Raw genomic sequence first — 20176 nt, 5'->3', positions numbered from 1 at the left:
GTTAAGCGTCCAACTTCAGCCAGGTCACGATCTCGCGGTCCGTGGGTTCGAGCCCCACGTCGGGCTCTGGGCTGATGGCTCAGAGCCTGGAGCCTGTTTCCGATTCTGTGTCTCCCTCTCTCTCTGCCCCTCCCCCGTTCATGCTCTGTCTCTCTCTGTCCCAAAAATAAATAAAAAACGTTGGAAAAAAAATTTTTTTTAAATAAATCAATAAAAATCACTGATATTTTGGGGATGTTTGTTACAGCAGCTAAAGCTGACTAATATAGGTGATAGAGATGGGGGTTTCCCATCGGTGACAGAGTCCCCATATCTCCCCTAGTTTAAAAAAACTTGGAAGAATAAGGAATAGAGGTTTGAGGCTAGTCCAGGTCTGAGTTTTAGACAGGCTTACTAACCTCTTTGAGTCTCAGATTCTTAATATATAGAATGGACTCTCCAGGTTGGTATAACAATTAAATAAGATAAATTGTGTAAAACCCAAAGCTGCACTGAGGACATGATGTAAAGGGCAGTGATAAATACTTGAGGAATGAATGAATGGATGGATGAATGAATGAGTCCTTCCAAATCTGAGTTCTCATTCATTGGAGCACTTGCAAGCCTGTATGGCCTCCTGTACCTTTCTTCTTCATCACTGCTGGTTCCTTCTTCAGCTGCTAACTTATCCTGGTACTCTTCTCCTTTGGGTGGGGTCTGAGGTTTATTCAGCTTCGAGCATGGATCCTAAGGCAAAAACAGTTGCAAGATGAGACTAAGTACACTTCCCTGATTCAGCCTGTGGCTTATCAAACCCAGAGAGTGGAGGAGAAAGGGCCTCCAGCAATCCACAATCGGTGCACAGCCTGGTTTGATTCAGTGCCCAGCACAGTGACTGGCTTAGCAGCAGCCCTTGTCCCCTTGTCCTATCTTTCAGCTGACCAAGCATTTCACATAGCTGATGAAACTTAAGCTCAGAGACAATCAGTAACCTGTCCAGGGTCCCACCATCAGTGAGTGGCAGAAATGGAACATACAATCAGGCAGTCTGACCCTGGGGCTGCTGTGGGGATCAGAGAACACTGCCAGCAAAGCTTACTGATCAGTGTGAACAACTGCTATTATTATGATACCTGTTTTAAGGTGGCAGCCTGTGACATCTCATTACATAGGATCGGAGAACATGGGACTCTCTGAATGACCATACGTGTTGAGACACAAGGTGTGGTAGCAGGAGAATGTGGAAACCAGGAATGATCACTGAGGCCTCAGAATTTTCTGTAAATCTAATTTGTTCATGTTAGCATTCTCCCCTTTCCAAAGAGATAAAAGGTGAAAAAGACTTTTTATTTTGATTTTTCTATTTGTCATAGTAACCACTGTCTATGGGACACACTATTATAAGACAAGCTAGGAACAGATTTCTTTATGGGCAAATCTCATTAAATAATGATAAATTGTAACCTGGGGTTCCGCTAACTACTTGTATGGCCTTGAGCCAGTCTCCTTCTCCCTTTTCTGGACAAAAGCTTCATCAGCTGTGAAACAAACAGGTTGATTACATCTGTGGTTTTCAGCTTGTGCTCCAGAGATCCTGGGACATGTCCCTGGGACCCTCAGGGTTTGCAAGGGGCAGAACAGAGGCTGGAGGATGGAGCCTGGGGCTCCCATTCCCTCTCAACCTGACATGAAATTGCTTTGGTTGTATTTCCAGGTACTGCAATGTCTATCAAAGGTCGCTAATGTCAGGGCGCCTGGGTGGCTCAGTCGGTTAAGTGTTCGACTTTGGCTCAAGTCATGATCTCAAGGCCCGTGGGTTCAAGCCCCGCGTCGGGCTCTGTGCTGACAGCTTGGAGCCTGGAGCCTGCTTCGGATTCTGTGTCTCCCTCTCTCGCCGCCCCTCCCCCACTCACGCTCTGTCTCTCTTTCTCTCTCAAAAATAAATAAACATTAAAAAAGTGTTTAAAAGTCACCAGTGTCAAGGCCAATGATGACCTCTGTGCTGCCAAACTCAATGGCCACTCCTTGGGCCATTTCCAGTCCCTGCAGAACTGGAAATATCTGGTCACTCCCTTCTGCATGCGGCCCTCTGTCCTCCTCCCTTGCCAGCTGCTCCTTCTTAGTCTCTTCTGCTCAAGCCACCTGCTCTTCTGCTCCACACCTTAGTCCTTGGACTTCTCTCTCTCACTCCCCAGAATCTCATCTAATTCCAAGAATACTGATGACAAAGAAATTTAATCTATTTCCAAGCTTTCCCCTGAAGTCTGGACTTGGATATCCAATTGTCCTCCAGATATCTCTTGGATGTTTATCTCCAAGAGATATCCTAGATATCTCTCGGATGCTTAACAAGATTCTCAAACTGCAACATGTCCCAATCTGAACTCTTGGTCTCATCCTCCCTAAACAACAAGCATGCACTTGCCTCAGGGCATTTGCACAGACTGTTCCGCCACCCACAATGCTCTTTCCTAAGATATTGGCATGCCTTGCTCCTTCACTTCACTCACCACAACAGAGAGACTTTCCCTGGTTTAAATTCTGGGCTCTGGTACCAGATACCTATGTTTGTTTTTTTTTTTTAATTTTTTTTTCAACGTTTATTTTTGGGACAGAGAGAGACAGAGCATGAACGGCGGAGGGGCAGAGAGAGAGGGAGACACAGAATCGGAAACAGGCTCCAGGCTCTGAGCCATCAGCCCAGAGCCCGACGAGGGGGTTGAACTCACGGACTGCGAGATCGTGACCTGGCTGAAGTCGGACGCTTAACCGACTGTGCCACTCAGGCGCCCCACCAGATACCTATGTTTAAATCCCAGTTCTCTGTGTTACTAATGATAGTAATACTATCTAATATCTAATACTAAATAGAAAAACTATTTAGGTTGTCATGAGGATTAAATAAACCAATAAATGTAAAGTCCTTGAAATAGAATGAATACTCAAATTAAGATTTCCCAAGATTTTTGTTCTCTGATCACCTTCTCTAAAATACCACCCCCTCTCCCTTTCTGTCTCTCACCTTGCTCTATAACTTCCTCAAAGTGCAAATCATGGCCTCATGTTAATTACTTGTCTACTTTTTTCTTCAGTTTCCCTTTCTGGAAGGTAAGCTCCAGGGCGGCAGGGACTCTGCCCTGTTCACGTTCCTTTCCTTGGTTCCTGGAACAGTGTGTGGCACATGGAGAACATTCAATACACACTATATGAATAAACCGAAACAAATCATGGGCTACTAGAGGATAGCAGGAGGGCCGTTTTCTTCCACACCTGCCCCACACTCCCACTACATCCCATGGCCCAGAGTTCAGGTGTTTTCCAGTGCTACTCAGGGGCCCTTTGTGCCTTTATGATTCTTAAGTTCCAAGTTCTGTTCGAATCATTTGTGTTTCCTCTAAACATAGCAGATACCATGCTATCCTGGACCCTTCGTTTCCAGAGAATCAGGGTGGAAGTGGCCCTCAGGGAACCCCTGCCCATCTCTACCTGGGTGGGCGTGTTCAGGGGTGCCCAGAGGTGGTGGCCCATTGGAGAGTAAGAGTTCCCTCTGCCTCCCACACCCAAACTTTCAAAACCATGTCTGGGTCCTTAGCTAAGCCAAAACTACCTTTTCCAGGTTTTCCTTCCCTGCATAATTCTGGGCCATGTGACTTTGCTTAAGACCTGGAATATGGGTGTGAAGGAGCAGCCTCTTTTCATGCTTGGATGCTTGATGTAGGTGCACATTGTCGCTGATCTGCTGGCTCGGCTGGTTGGCCTGGGCTGCTTGGGGCTCTCGGCTCCTCTACCTCTCACCAGACCCTCCATAGGCTTCTCACACCCTGGGCCCAGTTAGCCCTATGATGAAGGATGCCGGATTCTCCTACAGGTCACCAAAATCATCAGAGCTGGAGGCTCATCGGCCTCAGAAACTGATACCATTTCAGCTCAGCCTCCTGGGCTGTATTCGTCCTTGGTCTTCCCTATTCCACATCTGTCCTTCTGTCCTTCTGACTGCCCGCCCTGCTGTAGGCCCTCTTTAAGCCCAACACCGGGCACAGATGCAACAGTCGAATATGGAATGTCTCCCACAGTCATGCCATGTTGTTTCCTAAAATGAATCCCATATTTTCTATCACTTCTAGTACTCTGTTTCTTTAATCTCTAGATCATGCTTATCTTTCCAAAGCCCCACTCAACAGCCACTTCCTCCATGAAGCCTTCACAATCTCTTTTGCTGCAATTATACCCTCTGCTCTTGAAGTTCCCATAACAATTTTTTTCTTTTTTGCTACTGTAAATTGCTCACAGATATTTATGAGTCATTTACTAGGTGATGAACACTATTCCAGAGACACGGCAATAAATAAAACAGAAAATGGTTTTTCTGCTTTGCGTTAGTTATAGGAGTGTTCTCTGTCTCCCATCCTAGAAGGTAAAAGTAATCCCATATACAGTTTTTAAAATGTTATAAATCCCACGGCCAATAACTGAGAACATTCTGCATGGCCATTTTCCTTTGCCTGAATCTTTTTTCTTTATTGTGTGTAACGGGATACTAAATTCCAGCTGGCTGACATGCCATTAGTTGCAGGGCCCGGTGAGTTTGGTTCCTGGCTGTGCACTTTCAAAAATATTGTCATTGACCAGCTTACAACCTCCATGTGGACTGTAAGCTAAAAGACCCACCTTCGCCTCCCGTTATGAGGTATCTGGGGCATTAAAAGGATCTTGGATATCTAATTCCTACAAAGGCCAGGAGCTAATATCACAGTCTAAGCAAAAGAGCTTTTTGAGACACCTGTTATAAATACATGTTCGATATAATCCAAGGAAAATTACACAGTAAATGTGGAATAGCAACAATAAATAGAATAGTATAATACTACAATATAAGTACATAAATAATGATAAAGTTAATTAGTCCAAGTTTCTAAAGGAAAACTGAAGGTTATCAGGAAATGTTGATAAATAGAAAGCACAAAATAAACTGACAGAAATAATCTTAATGGTATCAGTAAGCATGATAAACATGAACTGGCTAAATTCAACATGGTATCTATCCTGGTAAAAAGAATTGTTCACTAAAACTCTCTAATAATGAACCTGTAGGCATCTAACAATCAAACCTGAAAACATAAGGCAAAATGTTCAGAACTGTATGGAGAAATGGGCAAATTTGTAACTGTAATGGGAGAATCAATAACCGCCTCTCAGAAACTGATATATTAAGTAGACAAAATGAGCTAGGATATAGAATATTTGAACAACAAAGTTAGTAACCCAAACATAATAGCTAAAAAAGAAATACTAATCAGTGCTAACATTTACATGGTACTACATGTTGCCAGGCCCTCAACTATGAGATGGGCAGTATCATCCCATTTTAAAGGTGATGAAACTGAGGCAAGAGAGAATACATAAGTTCCCTAAGATCATACAGTGAACATATCACAGAGCTACAATTCAAACATACAGTCAATGCCTGAACAACACAGATTTGAACTGTGAGGGTCCACTTATTCGTGGATTTTTTTTTCAGTACAATCTAGTACAGTATTATAAATGTATTTTCTCTTCCTTATGATTTTCTTAATAACGTTTTCTTTCCTGTAGCTTATTTTAAAATATGTGTTAATCAACTGTTTATGATATTGGTAAAGCTTCTTGGTAAATAGTAGGTCATTAATAGTTACATTTTGGGGGAAGTTAAAAGTTACATGTGGATTTTTGACCATGTGGGGCAGTTGACATCCCTAACCCCTACACTGTCCACGGGTCAACTGTATACTTAAGTTACTAACATGAGAATATAGGCTTTTTTCTATCACATTGGTTACTTTTAAAAATGACCCCACAGCAGTCTACAGGGAAATCTCACCATGGTTCCGAGTGTTGACGTTCTACAAACCACGTGATCTGATAATAACGCAACAAAATTAGAAAGCAACAAGAAAGTAAGTTTTAAAAAGTAAACTATGGGATACAGCTAAAGACATACATTTTTACAGGGAAATTTACAGCCTTAAATGTATTTGTTAGAAAACATTCAAGAGGTTAGAAAAAGAATAACATAATAAACCCCATGTGAGTAGAAGGAAAGAGATATGAAAGACAAAATTAACAACATAGAAAAGAAGAGATCCAGCCAACACATCTGAAAGGTGACTTTTTGAAAAGACACATGAAGCCTGATCAAGGGAAAAAGAAGACACTTAAAGCAATATGAATAATGAACAAATATCTCACGAAAGTTATTATAGAGATGAAAAGAATTTCAAATGTACTGAGCCATTGTGAAGATCATGAAAGGGAATGTGCAGGATGTAATTTCTGGGCCACCTTATCAACAACTGATATATTTAAAGGCATCCTGGGCAGGAGTCCAGAAACAGGAGAGAATGGAAAATGCTATAAAGAGCTGATGATGCACCCAGATGACTGCACCGGTTCCCAGCTGCATCACATTTTCTATTTCCATACATTAACTGATGGATGCCTATGGCTCTGTAAGGTGGGCAGGAAAGACACTGCCATCCTTACATTACAGATGGGGATGTGAGGTCAGAGAAGTAGTCCAGCTACTTGCCTCAGGTCACATAGCCTGGAGGGTGGCATGAGGACTGTACTCCTGGATTGTCCCACTCCCTGCCATGATTCCATGTGATCACCATGTTGGGAAGATTGCCAGGTGCCAGCACTGGGACTTAACTGGGTATGAGTTCAAACCACATTGTACAAATGTGATATGAGAACTGTCTGTGAAACAGATGCTCAAAATCAACCTGACAGATGAAAGCTGTTTTCCTAATCAACAGGGAGGTGAACTCAATAATCCTTTCTGTCTATTCGTTTTTTTTCCATCCCCTAGGGCCAGAGACAGGGACATCCTTCCCAAAGAGGAAGGTGAATCCTCCTCTTCCTCCACATGTAATTGGAGAAGGACCCCAGTGTTCTTCTAAATCATCCTCCAGCCAAGGCAAATTTTGTATGGGGTTCCTAATCCAACCTTTAACTATCAGCACCCAAAATGGTACCCTTCATTCCCTTCATTCAGTTGTCGTGTCATGTATCAATTTGTGTATGAGATGGTGCTAAACATCTGCCACAGGCAGATACATTAAGTACTGGAAAGGGTAAAGATTAAGAACACATAGTTCTTGATTTCAGCAAACTTTTGGTGTAGCGGGGTGGGAGGGTGGGGGGAGGTGGGGTGTGGACCAATAGACCATATAAATGTCAAAAATATTTCCCCCCTCTCTCCCCTTATCTGTGCGCCTGGCATTTGAAGTCAAACTACATCATTCAAAAGGCACTAGGGTGCCATTGGAATATTTCACAAATGGATATGACCATGGACATCACCAGTTGGCTGAATGAATGCTTTCAAGCCCACCACTACTCATGTCAATGGTGTGTTCTTCTCTGACCTTCAAATAGAACAGACTCTCCAGCTGCCCGTTTCCTGGTTATCTGCCTAGGGTCTCAGTGAGTTCCTCCCAGGAAGGACCCTGAGCCACTCCTGGTGTATTCTAAGTTATCCACCCCTAATTCACACTCCTGGTTTCCCCATCAGGCTCCGGTTCAGTCCAGCACTCTGTCCAGAGCCAAAGTGGCCTGGGCATAAAGTATGCACAGAAAAATAAATAGTTCTGCTTCTTCTGCAACCATCCATCATAAAAGTCTCCTCCCAACTCCTCCCAAGCAAATAGCTGGTTATTTTAAACTTGTGTTCACATTAGGTCTTCATCTTTCATCTTCCAGGCAGCTAACCTCTTCTGGATTGTTTCTATTTTAAAGGAACACCCACGCCCAGGAAATCTCCTGGAAGGGAATATTCAAAGTCATCCTCAAGTTCAGTTGACAATCTTTCAAAAGTAGCATTATGTACATCTTAAAATAGAACACCTAATGCAATGGGGTTTTGCTGAAATGATTACAGGGGACTGTAATAGATACTATAAAGTCACCTTACATTTATAGAATCTTGAACAGTTTTGAAAAGCGCCTTCATACGCATTCTTCTGTTCATTACCAAAAGTCCCTGGGGTGTGGAGCCAAGTAGGGATTATAGCCACCATTTTACTAATGAGAAGCAGTATGGAATGATATCATGGGCCCTGATGCTACTCTTTGGGCCTCAGTTTCCCTACCTGCAGAATGAGCATAATAATGACACTTGTCTTTTAGGGTTGTTGGGTGACTGTGTAAAACACTAAGTTCTTGGCACATAGGCAGGGCCTTATCAGATTAATAAGGAAATTGATCTCAGGTTTGTGGGTTTGCCTGAGGTCCCCAAGTAGGTCTAGGGTACAACTGGGGTGGAATCCATGTCCTAATCTCAGACAGGAGCTGTTGCCCTCCCTATGCTGTCTTCCCAGGATCAGCAGATCTCAGTCTGATTCTCGGCCAAGAATCTCTCCACAGAGTAACTCTTCAGGGCAGCCTGCCTGTCCCATGTCAGATAGAACCAGACCCCTCTACTCACATCACACAGAGACATTGCAGTTGTTCAAGGGCTTAGTGATTATTTGTCTGCCCGCCCTCAGGACAGCTGACACCCTTGGATTCATTTGATCCAGTTATGGTACTTGGTGACAGCTACCCGGCAAAGTGCACAGGGCCTCCTGTGACCAGGGGACACTTCTCAGGCCTGGGAAAGTGTTGGAGTACCCCTCATCTCCCTTCCTAACAGTCTTGGCGATTTCGACTTGGGACCTTTCACTGTGGTCCTTCCCCTTGCTGATGAAGTCATCTTCAACTTTCAGTGTCCAGGCAGATGGCAGCAGATGTCACTCCTCTGTGGAACAATCCTGGACTCCCCTTGGCAGAAACCTGCCTCTCCCATATTGGCTGCAAAGAATCTTCCTGCCATTATTACAGTATTTCTCATACGGGGTTATTATTTAAATAAAAATTTATTTCCCCCACTTGCAATGGAACTCCCTGAGGACCAACTCTCTGAGGATCTCATTTACCCCAGCATCCAGCCCCCATGCCCTGCGCAGACACTACGCAGAAATATTTGTTGAGGCAAAAAAGGCTTGAATAATAATTACCACAAATGACTCTCCTTTCTCTTCTGGAGAGGTATAGGCACAAGAATATGAAAACTTCTCCCTTATCTTCCCTAGTTCGCTGTGACCCAGGCAACAGAGGAGTCTTCCAGAAAAAAAGAAAGTTTTCCTTCAGAATTAGCAAGACTGACATTGCTTTCTGAAACCCAGAGAATAAAACTATGAATCTAAGAGAATCAAAGAGACTTGACATGAGAGACAAGGACAAAAGTTTCAGCAGAGTCCCAGCTAACTGTCCCAGGGACAGAGCCACACCCAGGCTTGGCAACCCTCTCTCTGCATGTTCTGGGAGTGGAGTGAAAACAGCTCGATTCTCAATCGGCGTTATTATTTATATCTTCTTGACTCTCTGCACTGCTTTGGCAGAAGAGCCAATGGCCTAAACTAAAACTCCCGAGTATTTTTTTTAAGTTTATTTATTTATTTTGAGAGAGAACACATTCAAGTAGGGAAGGGGCGGATAGAGAGAGAGAGAGAGAGAGAGGGAGGAAGAGAGAATATCAAGGAGGCTCCGCACCACCAGTGCAGAGTCCAATGTGCAGCTTGAACTCATGAACTACAAGACCATGACCTGAGCCGAAGTCTCAGATGCTTAACCAACTGAGCCAGCCAGACACCCCAGAATGCCTGAGTCTTGAACAAACTTAAATTTTATAGCCCCCAGTTCAGCAAGAATATCTTTGGGGAAGTGGCGTCCTGTCCCTGTTTCCACCTCTGGATGAGCAGCCAGATGGTTCAATCCCCTCTGAGCCTTCTCTTCAAGACTCTGCCCCTTGCGGGTTCCTGTGTAGTGAAAGCTATCACTGCACAGCAGAGGGCCATTAACATATCCTCTGCACCAGCCTGAGAGAATCTCTAGGACTTTGTCTCTCTAGAGCCTGAGCAAAGCTTCGACTCCCTTGGCTGGCATATAGTTGGCTTGTCAAAAATATTTTAACTAAATTCTAAATTTTCTCTGACTGGTCATGTTCAGAAAGTTTTGTAATGTGCTGTGTTGGCCAAGTTGTGGGGAAACAGGCACTCACATGCGCTGCCATTGGGAGTGTGCCATGGGACATCATCAATGGAAGGCAATGTGGCATAACTATCAAAGTTAAAAAATCACATGCCACTGGAGCCAGAAAGTTCTGCAATCATGAGTTGGCACCTACTGAGCATTTCCACATGCTGGGTACTTTCTGACACTGTACATATATTAATTCATTTAGTTCTCACAAAAGCCCTCTGAGATGGATGGTATCATTGCCCCATTTTACAGATGAAGAAGTTTAAGCAAAGAGACTAAATCATTTGTCTGAGATTCTCTAGCCAATAAGAGCCCAAGCATCTGGTTCAGGGGTGAGCTTTCCTAACCACTATACTACACTATATCCCACTACAGAGCTATCCAGGGAAGTAGTCCCTGTAATGGAAAAACCAACCAAAATATCTATCATAAGGGAAAGGTTAAATATATTACGGTTTTTCTTTTTAAAAAAATGAGGTTGATATGGAGGTTTACTGCTGTGTTACAATCTCCTTAAATTTTCTCTATGAGGGGCGCCTTGGTGGCTCAGTAGGTTAAGCGTCCGACTTCAGCTCAGGTCACGATCTCGCGGTCCGTGAGTTCGAGCCCCGCGTCGGGCTCTGGGCTGATGGCTCAGAGCCTGGAGCCTGCTTCCGATTCTGTGTCTCCCTCTCTCTCTGCCCCTCCCCCGTTCATGCTCTGTCTCTCTCTGTCTCAAAAATAAATAAATGTTAAAAAAAAATTTTTTTTAATTTTTTTCTATGAAATTTTAAGGTACAAAAAGTAGAGCACAAGGCAGTATGCTACCATTTGTAGAAAAAATAATATATTCATAATTATGCTTGCATATGCACAGTATAGCTCTGAGCAGATAGACAAGCAGATAGACAAGATAGGGAACTGGGGGGAGGAGGGATCCTTTTCATAGTATGCCTTTATATACCTTTTAAATTCTGTGCCACAAACATGGATTGATTATTTGAAAAGAAAACATGTTAAAAGAACAAACTCTACCTGTAAAGTATATAATAGTTGCTTAGTAGAAAACATAGTTTAATTTAATTTAAATTAAATTTAAATAGAAGTTTAATTCTATTTCTAAATGTCCACATAGTCTTAACACTGTTGATTTATGAATCTTTCTCTCCTCTAGCATCTAGCTCAGAGGCTGATACCTCCTAGCTATTCCACAAATGACTGGGGAGTGAACGAATAATGTGCATGCAGAGTTGAACCAAATGGAACTGGTATTCTTCAAGGTTCCATGGGCAATTCTATGTAGGAGAAATACATACCACTCTCTAGAAACTGGGTTCATAAGGGACAATGTTCTAGACCAAGGAGGGTGGTAGGAGAGCCAGTTTCATGGTGAACCAATTCATGGTTGTCAACATGCACTTGGATTTTGAACTTCTTCAGGGCTCTTAGCTACATCAGTGGTTCTCAACTGGGGGCAATTTTGTCCCTAAGAGACTCTTGATGACATCTGGAGACATTTTTGGCTGAGACATTTTTATTCGGGAGATGCTATTGGCACTTGGTGGGTAGTGACTGGGGATCAGGCAGAGAAACCCTGAGCTGCCATACCAGCTCTGGCCCTTATTCATCAGTCCTGGAACATACCTAGAATTTCTATGTTTGTGTATTGTCCCCTGAAAATGCAGCCAATGCACAATATTCCTGAGCTTATCAACCTTATTTTCACTGGAATCTCCTCACTCAGGATCCCAGCCAACTCCATCCGATCTCCCTGCCACAGTGTGAGGAGCTGAGAAATATTCAAATATTTGAGGAAGAGTCTTTCTGAGAAACTGCACAGTGTGCTGGCGGGAAGTTCAGCTGTCCCTGGGGCTAGCAGTTCTTCTAACAGAAGGCTCGCTCATGAGGCTGGTTCTTGAGAAACTGCGGGAGAATGAAAATACCTGCCTACTTCTCAGGAAGACATCATCAGAAAGGATGGGTAGCCCCAGATCAGGAAGGACCAGCCCTATGGATGAAGGTGCCTTCAGCTTTCTCCTATAGGCTTATGTGGGAGCAATGAGGGCTGCTCAAGGATTCCCCCCAGTCTCTGGGTGTCAGAAAGGGAAACACAGGGAATCCTTGCCGCTCTTCTCAACCTCAAGGCAGAGTTGAGGTCAGTTTTATCTGGGAGGCGTCTGGGCATGTGTTGATACTTTCACAAGGAGAGTAGAGGATCAGAACCATAGACAAGTAGTTCTGTTCTGTCCTGGCTGCTTGGATGCCTGTGACCATGGGCAAGTCACCCAACTGCTCTGTCATTCAGTTTCTTTCTCTGTAAAATGAGTATATTACAGGGTTGTTGTAAAACTTCAATGAAGTCATAGATGGGGACCGTGCTCTAGAACTGACCAGGTCCCATACAAATGTTGTTATTCAAGTCCTTATCCACCAGATTTTAGGCTCATTTTTACCCTGATGAATACGTGGTTAAGTATGAGCAATCCCAGTGGGGCAAGCCAGGGGACTGTTGGCAGGATCAGGGCTCAAGCTCTGGAAGTCTGAGGTCGAGGAAGAGAAACTGCCTGTTTCTGTAGACACTCAGGCACATGGATGTGATGAATAAGAGATGGGTGAGGGTGAAACAATGAGCAGACTCACATGTGTTTTCCCACATGGAGTGTGAAGCGGACTGAAAATTTAGGGCAGTAATAAGTAAAATTTTACAGTGGTGGGCTTTTGATGGCTCCAGATGCAAAGGTTAATAACAGGAAAGCTGAAGCAAGAGGATCATCCAAGCCAGGGTGCTCAAACACTAACTTCACAGGAATTATCTGTTTTTGACATCATGCAACAAATGTTAAATGAGTGCCTGTGGTTTGCATTAAATTGTGCCCCCAGGGAGATATATTGAAGCCCTAGCCCCAAGTACCTACTAAGGTGACCTTATTTGGAAATAAGCTTTTGTGGATGTAGTTAGTTAAAATGAGGTCAAACTGCATTAGGGTGGGCCCTAAACCCAACAAACTGGTGTCCTTAGAAGAAGGTCCTTAGAAGAAGGTCTTCCTTCATGAAGAGCCAGACGCATAGACACACGTGATGACAGAGGCAGAGCTTGGAGTGATGCATCTGCAAACCACAAGTGCCACAGATTGCCAGCAGCCATCAGAAGCTGGTAGAGAGGCATGCAGGAGATTCTCCCTCAGAGCCTCAGGAAGGAACCAACCCTACTGACACCTTGATTTGGGATGTTTCCCCTCCAAAACTGTGAGACAACACATTTCTGTGGCTTAAGCCACCAAGTGTGTGGTAATTCATCATGGCGTCCCTAGGAAAATAAAATAGCTTATCATGAGCTGACAGAGGACACACAGGAACCAGCTTCCACCCTGGGGCAGAGTCCCTGAAAGGGCAGCATCATGGGGAAGAGCTAGTATGAGAGTGACTGATACCACAGAGGCGGAGGGGGGTGGCCAGACAGCATTATTACTATGCTTCCTGCTGGGCAGAACAGAAGGCCAGCTCTTGGTGAGTGCCCTTCTATCTACCAGGCAAGCTGCTCTCAGAGAGGGAGAGAAGGTTTCATCTGACAAGCCTTGTTCTTTTTCAAACCACATGCATAATTACTTGGAACTCTATTTTCTTCACGGTTTGTGCAAATGGATTTTGTGGTGATTTTTTATTTTCCAGGCATTTTGGCAGCTCTGAGGGGGGAAATAAAAGAACCTCTTAATGCCAGCATGTGTCACTGGGGACGATGAAGTGCGGAAAGAAGAGAAATATCCTTAATTAAAGCAGAAAAAAAACCAGAGGTTACCTGGGTCTCTAAAATACTACAGCGCTGGCTGTCCAATTCCTGGGGCTTTTCTTTGCCTCTTCGGGGATGTACCTTATTCTGTTGGATAAATTCTTCCAGTCTTAAAACCTAAAATGGAAGAAAAGAAATGCTTGGTAATGGAAACAAAGTCCCATCTCCTGATGGGGTCATTAATCTGGGAAACCATTCTCCTGGGTCAGTCAGTTCTGGGGACAGTGCTCCAATAGACAAATTCCAAATGTGCTTCTGGAAAGGGCATTTCTAATTGGCAAGTTGCTTCATCTTCCTGGAATAGATGAGCCTATACTTCCTTTTAAATTATTTATATAAATACACTTATACTAGAGCTGCAGGGTGGTTTTCACTGGCTTTCATACCATTCCTGGAAGGTCACTCTATTTCTTTTTTTAAAAAGTTAGTTGGTAAAGAAAAGGAACATTATTTAAGAATTATACCAATAAGGGGTTCCTGGGAGGCTCAGTTGGTTAAGCGGCCGACTCTTGAATTCGGCTCAGGTCATCTTACTGTTCATGAGATCGATCCCCATGTCAGGCTCTGTGCTGACAGCACAGAGCCTGCTTGGGATTCTCTCTTTCCTCTCTCCCCCTCCCCTGCTCTTTCTCTCAAAATAAATATTAAAAAAAAGAATTATACCAATAAAATGAAACAGTGGCTATAAGGTGCTATTAAATTGTATAGCCTGAATTATGATGATTATTATTAACCAATTAAGTGTAGAGTCTCAATTAAACAGACTGGCTCCTCTGTTCTAGACTTTGGGAAGAACAAGGCCTAGAACCATACAGGAAACTTAGATGTTGCTAACAAATCTTTGTAGGAAAGCTAGTCCTCCTCAGGCATCATGCCAGGTATGAGGAGATAAGGGAGAGGGACAGAGTGACAGCAAGATGGTAAGAGAATAAAATATAGCCCATGCTTTCTAGGAGTTGTCATCTTATGGAGGAGGCAGATACATGTTTATAATCACAGCAACATTCAGAAGACAAACTAATAATAGTACCTTTGATGGTGAGTTTGCTCTGTGCCAGGAACAGACCTAAGCATTTGACAGTATAAACTCCTCTAAACCTCACAACAATTACTGGGAGATACATACTACTGCAGAGAATTTACAGCAATAAACTCTGCTGAGGGGAGTCCAGGGCAGCTTTATGGGCACTGAAGGATGAATAGGAGTCCATCCGTGGCCAGGGTGAGAAAGGACATTCCAGGTGGTAGGAATAGTAGGTACAATGGCAGAGGGAAGGTACGATGTGTGTGAGAATTGGAGGAAAGTTCCATGTCAGGGGCCCAGCATGAAGGAGTGGATGGGAGAAAACAGAGTCCTGGGGGGTAGTGGTGGAGAGTTAGGTTAGGCCCAAATTATGAAAAACATGGCGATTAAAAGATTTGGGAGAAGGAGGAGTGGGGCCTTGAGCATATCTGGGGTTTAGAATGCTAGTTCTGGAATTAGCCAGCCTAGGGAGAAGGTAGAGGCAGGGAGATACAGGCCAAGACTTTCAAGACTCCAGGCAACATCACAGAAGAAGAAGATTATGAAACTACTTACACTACATCTTGCTAAGGCTTATGAAATACTCAAATGAGTTCTATGCACTTGTTCACATAATGTCTATAAGAGGTAAAGAAAAACAGAGCCTAGGTGAGCCATCCTGGGGGGCTGATAAAGACAGGGGAGGGGGACTGAGAGCCTTCAGTGGTAGGACACACGGGACTTGACAGCTGAGTGGATGTGAGGGTGGGCAGGGCAGGGACTGTAGGTGAGGACGGAGGAGCAGGAGAGGAGGACGTCAGGGCTGATGCTTCCATTTCTCGCTTTGGTAAGCGGGTGAAGAGATGATGTCACCACCAAGGCTGTGGAAGGAATGGAGGGTGACGGGCAGGCACTTTGTCAAGGTCAGCCTCTGGGTCACACCAGCCATCTGCAGATACTCATGTCCTGAGTGATCCTGGGGCATCAGAGACATGGCATACTGTGCTGCACATAGTGTTAGCATAATGGTTAAGAGTGGGGTCTTCAGAGCCGCATAACCTGGGTTGGAATCTGAGACCCACTACCTGTGTGACTTTGAGGAAATGGCTTACCATCTCTGTGCCTCAGTTAACTCGTCCGTAAACCACAGATCACAACAGCACCTACTGTGTGGCAGTTGTGAGGACTAAAAGTTGATATATGGAAACTGCTCAGGTCGTACCTGAACTAAAGCAAGCACTTGACGAAACTCACTCTTGTCATTTTTTGAGGGGTTCTGAGGGGCATTCGGGGAAATCATCAGGTGGTGACCCCAGGGTCCCATGTCAGAAGGATAACTGGGCTGAAGCCTCCCTAAGTTCTGCAGCACAGAGTAGTCCAGATCCGGTGTAAAGATCGGCAGTATAACTCAGAAGGGAGGGAGAGAGGAGTGAGAGCGAAACGGGCATCTTTGCTGTGCAGCCAACTGGGGCTGAGGTGGAACCAAAGCCTCTGGAGCAGAGACTTCCCACCAGGACCTCTCCTCCAGAGCCCCTGATATATCAAGTTCAAGGCTTGGCACGTTCACCTTTTAGAGAAATGATAACTTGTGACATAGAAAAACCTAATGTGTGTACGCATCACTCAGCTGAAGGGAGAATACATCACAGACACCGCTGCAGGCCCCTGAGCTTCTCCCTGATCCACCACCCCCTCTCCCTTCTAGAAATAACCACCAGTTCAGGTTTTCTTCTCTCACCATGCATGTCTCCAGACCGAACTCCATTAGAGGTATCCTTAAACAATCCAGACTATTTTGCACATGGCTTCTATATTCTCAACCCCCCCCCCCCCCTAGGAGGTTGTAGTGCTCGATCAGGGCTGAGGAACCAATTTCATGGGCTCCTGAGGGGATGGTGGACTCAGGGCTCATCTGGAATGTGTGAAGGAGGGCAGGGGAAGTAAGGAAACCTCTTTACATTTTTGAGGGTCTAATTAGGCTCAAGAACGAAGCTGGGGGGCACCTGGGTGGCTCAGTCAGTTAAACATCCGACTCCTGATTTCGACTCAGGTCACGATCTCACAGTTTGTGAGATTCAGCCTCGCGTGGGGCTCTGTGCTGACACCATGGAGCCTGCTTGGGGTTCTCTCTCTCCCTCTCTCTCTCTTCCCCTCCCCCGCTCATGCTCTCTCTTTCTCTCAAAACAAATAAACATTAAAAAAAAAAAAAAGAATGAAGCCTGTTTCCAGGCCCTCCCAAGAGTTCTTCCCCCACCATAACATGGTCAACGGTCTTTTAAACTTTGACATTGGTTTCTGGGTGGTCTGGGTAGGTGGACTTCCCCACCAAGCAAACTGTGATGTTCAGCTGGTCTACAGGCATTCTCTACCCCTTTCTCCCTTCCCTGCCTCCACTCTCGCTTCCCAGGCTGGTCACGTGATGCAGACATTACCAGTGGGAGGAAGAGTCAGTGGGAGCCCTCTGTGGAGGCTGGTGGTTTCCTGATGAAGTGGACAGGCCTGGTCTTCACTGCCTCTCCCCATTTCTTGGTGTAAATTTGGGCTCAACAATGAAGCAGTGACAGTCATTTTCCCAGTCTGGGGGAATCTGAGCTAATTTCTCCATTAGACACAGAAGACACAGGGCCTAGGGCCCACAATACTTTTAGGGGCCACGACAATGTTTTAATTTCTTTTAAAGTCAGAAGGTAAAAATACAGCTTGGCTATATTCATCTTCATACCAATGTAGTCATAAAATATGCTTTTTGATATCTTTTCCAGTAGAGGAAGGAGCCCATGAAGGCAAAGCACCTAATACTCTTGAAAGTGAGGACAGAGCCCAGGAGGAGGCAGGACTATGGGAATCTCAGATGTACCCGGCCTGATATAATTTAGCCACAGAATCAACCCCAGAAGCCTCCTGCCTCCTGCTTTTATGTGAGACATTAAACGCCTCTTTGTTAAGCCTCCATAAATCAGGCTCTCTGTTACTTGCAGCTAAATTTATGCCTCCTGAGACATATTTCTTGTCAGGCTGAAGTCCTTTCCTTTCTGCTGAGGATGCTGAACATACAGAAGTCGGGCCAGTTTTCTGAGATTCCTGGCATCTCAGTTAACCAAGACTCACTCCCAGAACCATCACTCCCAAGCACTGCATTAATTCAGGATTTACCTCGAGCAGAGAATTCTGGAGCTTCACATTTAGGGCTGCTTTCTCTTCTTCCAGCTGCTTGATTTCATTTTCTGATTTCTTCTTCACTTCCTCCAACTGTGCTTCTACTTCCTAAATGATGATTAGTAGAGTTATCCACACAAGTCACGAATGCATGGACAGGACATGTACCTATTCACACCCTGCCCTATTCCCAAAAGAGTTCAAAGAAGCTTACAATAAAGGCCACATGATGCAAAATCAATACATAGAAATATGTTGCATTTCTATACACTAATAGTGAAGCAGCAGAAAGAGAAATTCAGAAAACAATCCCATTTACAATTGTACCCCACAAAATAAAATACCTAGGTATGAATTTTACCAACGAGATGGAAGTCCTGTACTCTGAAAACTATAAAACACTAATGAAAGAAATTGAGGATGACAGAAACAAATGTAAAGATATTCCATGCTCATGAATTTGGAGAACCAATATTGCTAAAATGTCAATACTACCCAAAGCAATCTACATATTTAATGCAATCTCTATCAAAATACTGACAGCATTTTTTACAAAACTAGAACAAATAATCCTAAAATTTGCATGGAGCCATGAAAGACCGCAAATCGCCAAAGTAATCCTGAAAAAGAAAAAGAAAACTGGAGGTATCACAATCCCAGATTCCAAGATATACTAGAAAGCTATAGTAATCAAAACAGTATGGTACTGGCACAAAACAGAATAGAGAGGCCAGAAATAAACCCAGAATTGTATGGTCAACTAATCCTTGACAAAGGAGGCAAGAATGTGCAATGGGAAAAAAGACCATCCCTTCGACAAATGGAGTTGGAAAAACTGTACATCTAGATGCAAAAGACTGAAACTGGACCACTTTCTTATACCATACACAAAAATAAATTCAAAATGGATTAAAGACCTAAGTGTGAGACCTGAAGCCATAAATATCCTAGAAGAAAACACAGGCAGTAATTTCTCTGACATCTACTGTGGCAACATTTTTCTAGATATGTCTCCTGAGACAAGGGAAACAAAAGCAAAATAAACTACTGGTATTAAATCAAAGCAAAAAGCTACTGGAGCACCTGGGTGGCTCAGCTGGTTGAGCGTCCAACCTCAGCTCAGGTCATGATCTCATGGTTTGTGAGTTTGAGTCCTATGTTGGGCTCTTGGCTAACAGCTCAGAGCCTGGAACCTGCTTCAGATTCTGTGTCTCCCTCTCTCTGCCCTTCCCCCACTCATGCTCTGTCTCTCTGTCTCAAAAATAAATAAACATTAAAAAATTTCAAAACAAAAACAAAAAGCTATTGCACAGCAAAGGAAACAATCAACAAAACTAAAAGATAACCTACTGAATGGGAGAAGACATTTGCAAATGACATATCTAATAAAGAGTTAGTATCCAAAATATATAAAGAACATACAACTCAACACCAAAAACACCCCCAAATAATCTATTTAAAAAATGGGAAGAAGAGGGGTGCCTGGGTGGCTCAGTGGGTTGACCATCCAACGTCAGCTCAGGTCATGATCTTGTGTTTGTGGGTTTGAGCTCTGCATTGCACTCTGTGCTGACAGCTCAGAGCCTGGAGCCTGCTTTGGATTGTGTGTCTCCCTCTCTCTCTGCCCCTACCCTGCTCGTCCTCTGTCTCTCAAAAAATAAAACAAAATGTTAAAAAAATTTTTTTAATGGGAAGAAGAGGGGCAGCTGGGTGGCTCAGTTCGTTAAGCATCTGACTTTGGCTCAAGTCATGATCTCATGGTTAGTGAGTTAGAGCCCCACGTCGGGCTCTGCACTGACAGCTCAGAGCCTGGAGCCTGCTTGGGATTCTGTGTCTCTCTATCTCTGCCCCTCTCCTGCTTGTGCTCTCTCTCAAAAATAAATAAATAAACTTTTAAAAAATGAGAAGACATGAACAAATATTTCTCCAAAGATGACACACAGATGACTGACAGACACATGAAAAGATGCTCAGCATCACTCATCATCAGGGAAATGTAGATCAAAACCACAATGAGATACCACCTCATACCTGTCAGAATGATTTAAAAAAATGCACAAGAAACAATAAGCGTTGCTGAAGATGTGGGGAAAAAAATGAACCCATGTGTACTGTTGGTGGGAATGCAAACTGGTGTGGCCACTGTGGAAAACAGCATGGAGGTGCATCAAAAAAATTAAAAATAGAATTGCCATATGATCTAGTAATTC

The 20176-nt window shown here is 43.9% G+C and overlaps 1 protein-coding gene across 1 annotated transcript in view; it reads right to left on the bottom strand.

The window, feature by feature from the left end:
- Positions 1 to 20176, bottom strand: part of FAM184B (family with sequence similarity 184 member B) — a 155101-nt gene that overhangs the window by 37281 nt on the left and 97644 nt on the right. The window contains exons 6-8 of the mRNA XM_043572886.1: positions 17964 to 18074; positions 13817 to 13924; positions 623 to 726 (exon numbers count right to left, since the gene is read on the bottom strand). Of these exons, the coding sequence (XP_043428821.1) occupies positions 623 to 726; positions 13817 to 13924; positions 17964 to 18074 (323 nt within the window). The remainder of the gene's footprint in view (positions 1 to 622; positions 727 to 13816; positions 13925 to 17963; positions 18075 to 20176) is intronic.

This window comes from Prionailurus bengalensis, chromosome B1 (genome assembly GCF_016509475.1).
Source record: "Prionailurus bengalensis isolate Pbe53 chromosome B1, Fcat_Pben_1.1_paternal_pri, whole genome shotgun sequence".
Taxonomy (NCBI): domain Eukaryota; kingdom Metazoa; phylum Chordata; class Mammalia; order Carnivora; family Felidae; genus Prionailurus; species Prionailurus bengalensis.
Note: the sequence above shows the minus strand (reverse complement) of the source record. Positions and strands in the feature narration are given on the sequence as shown.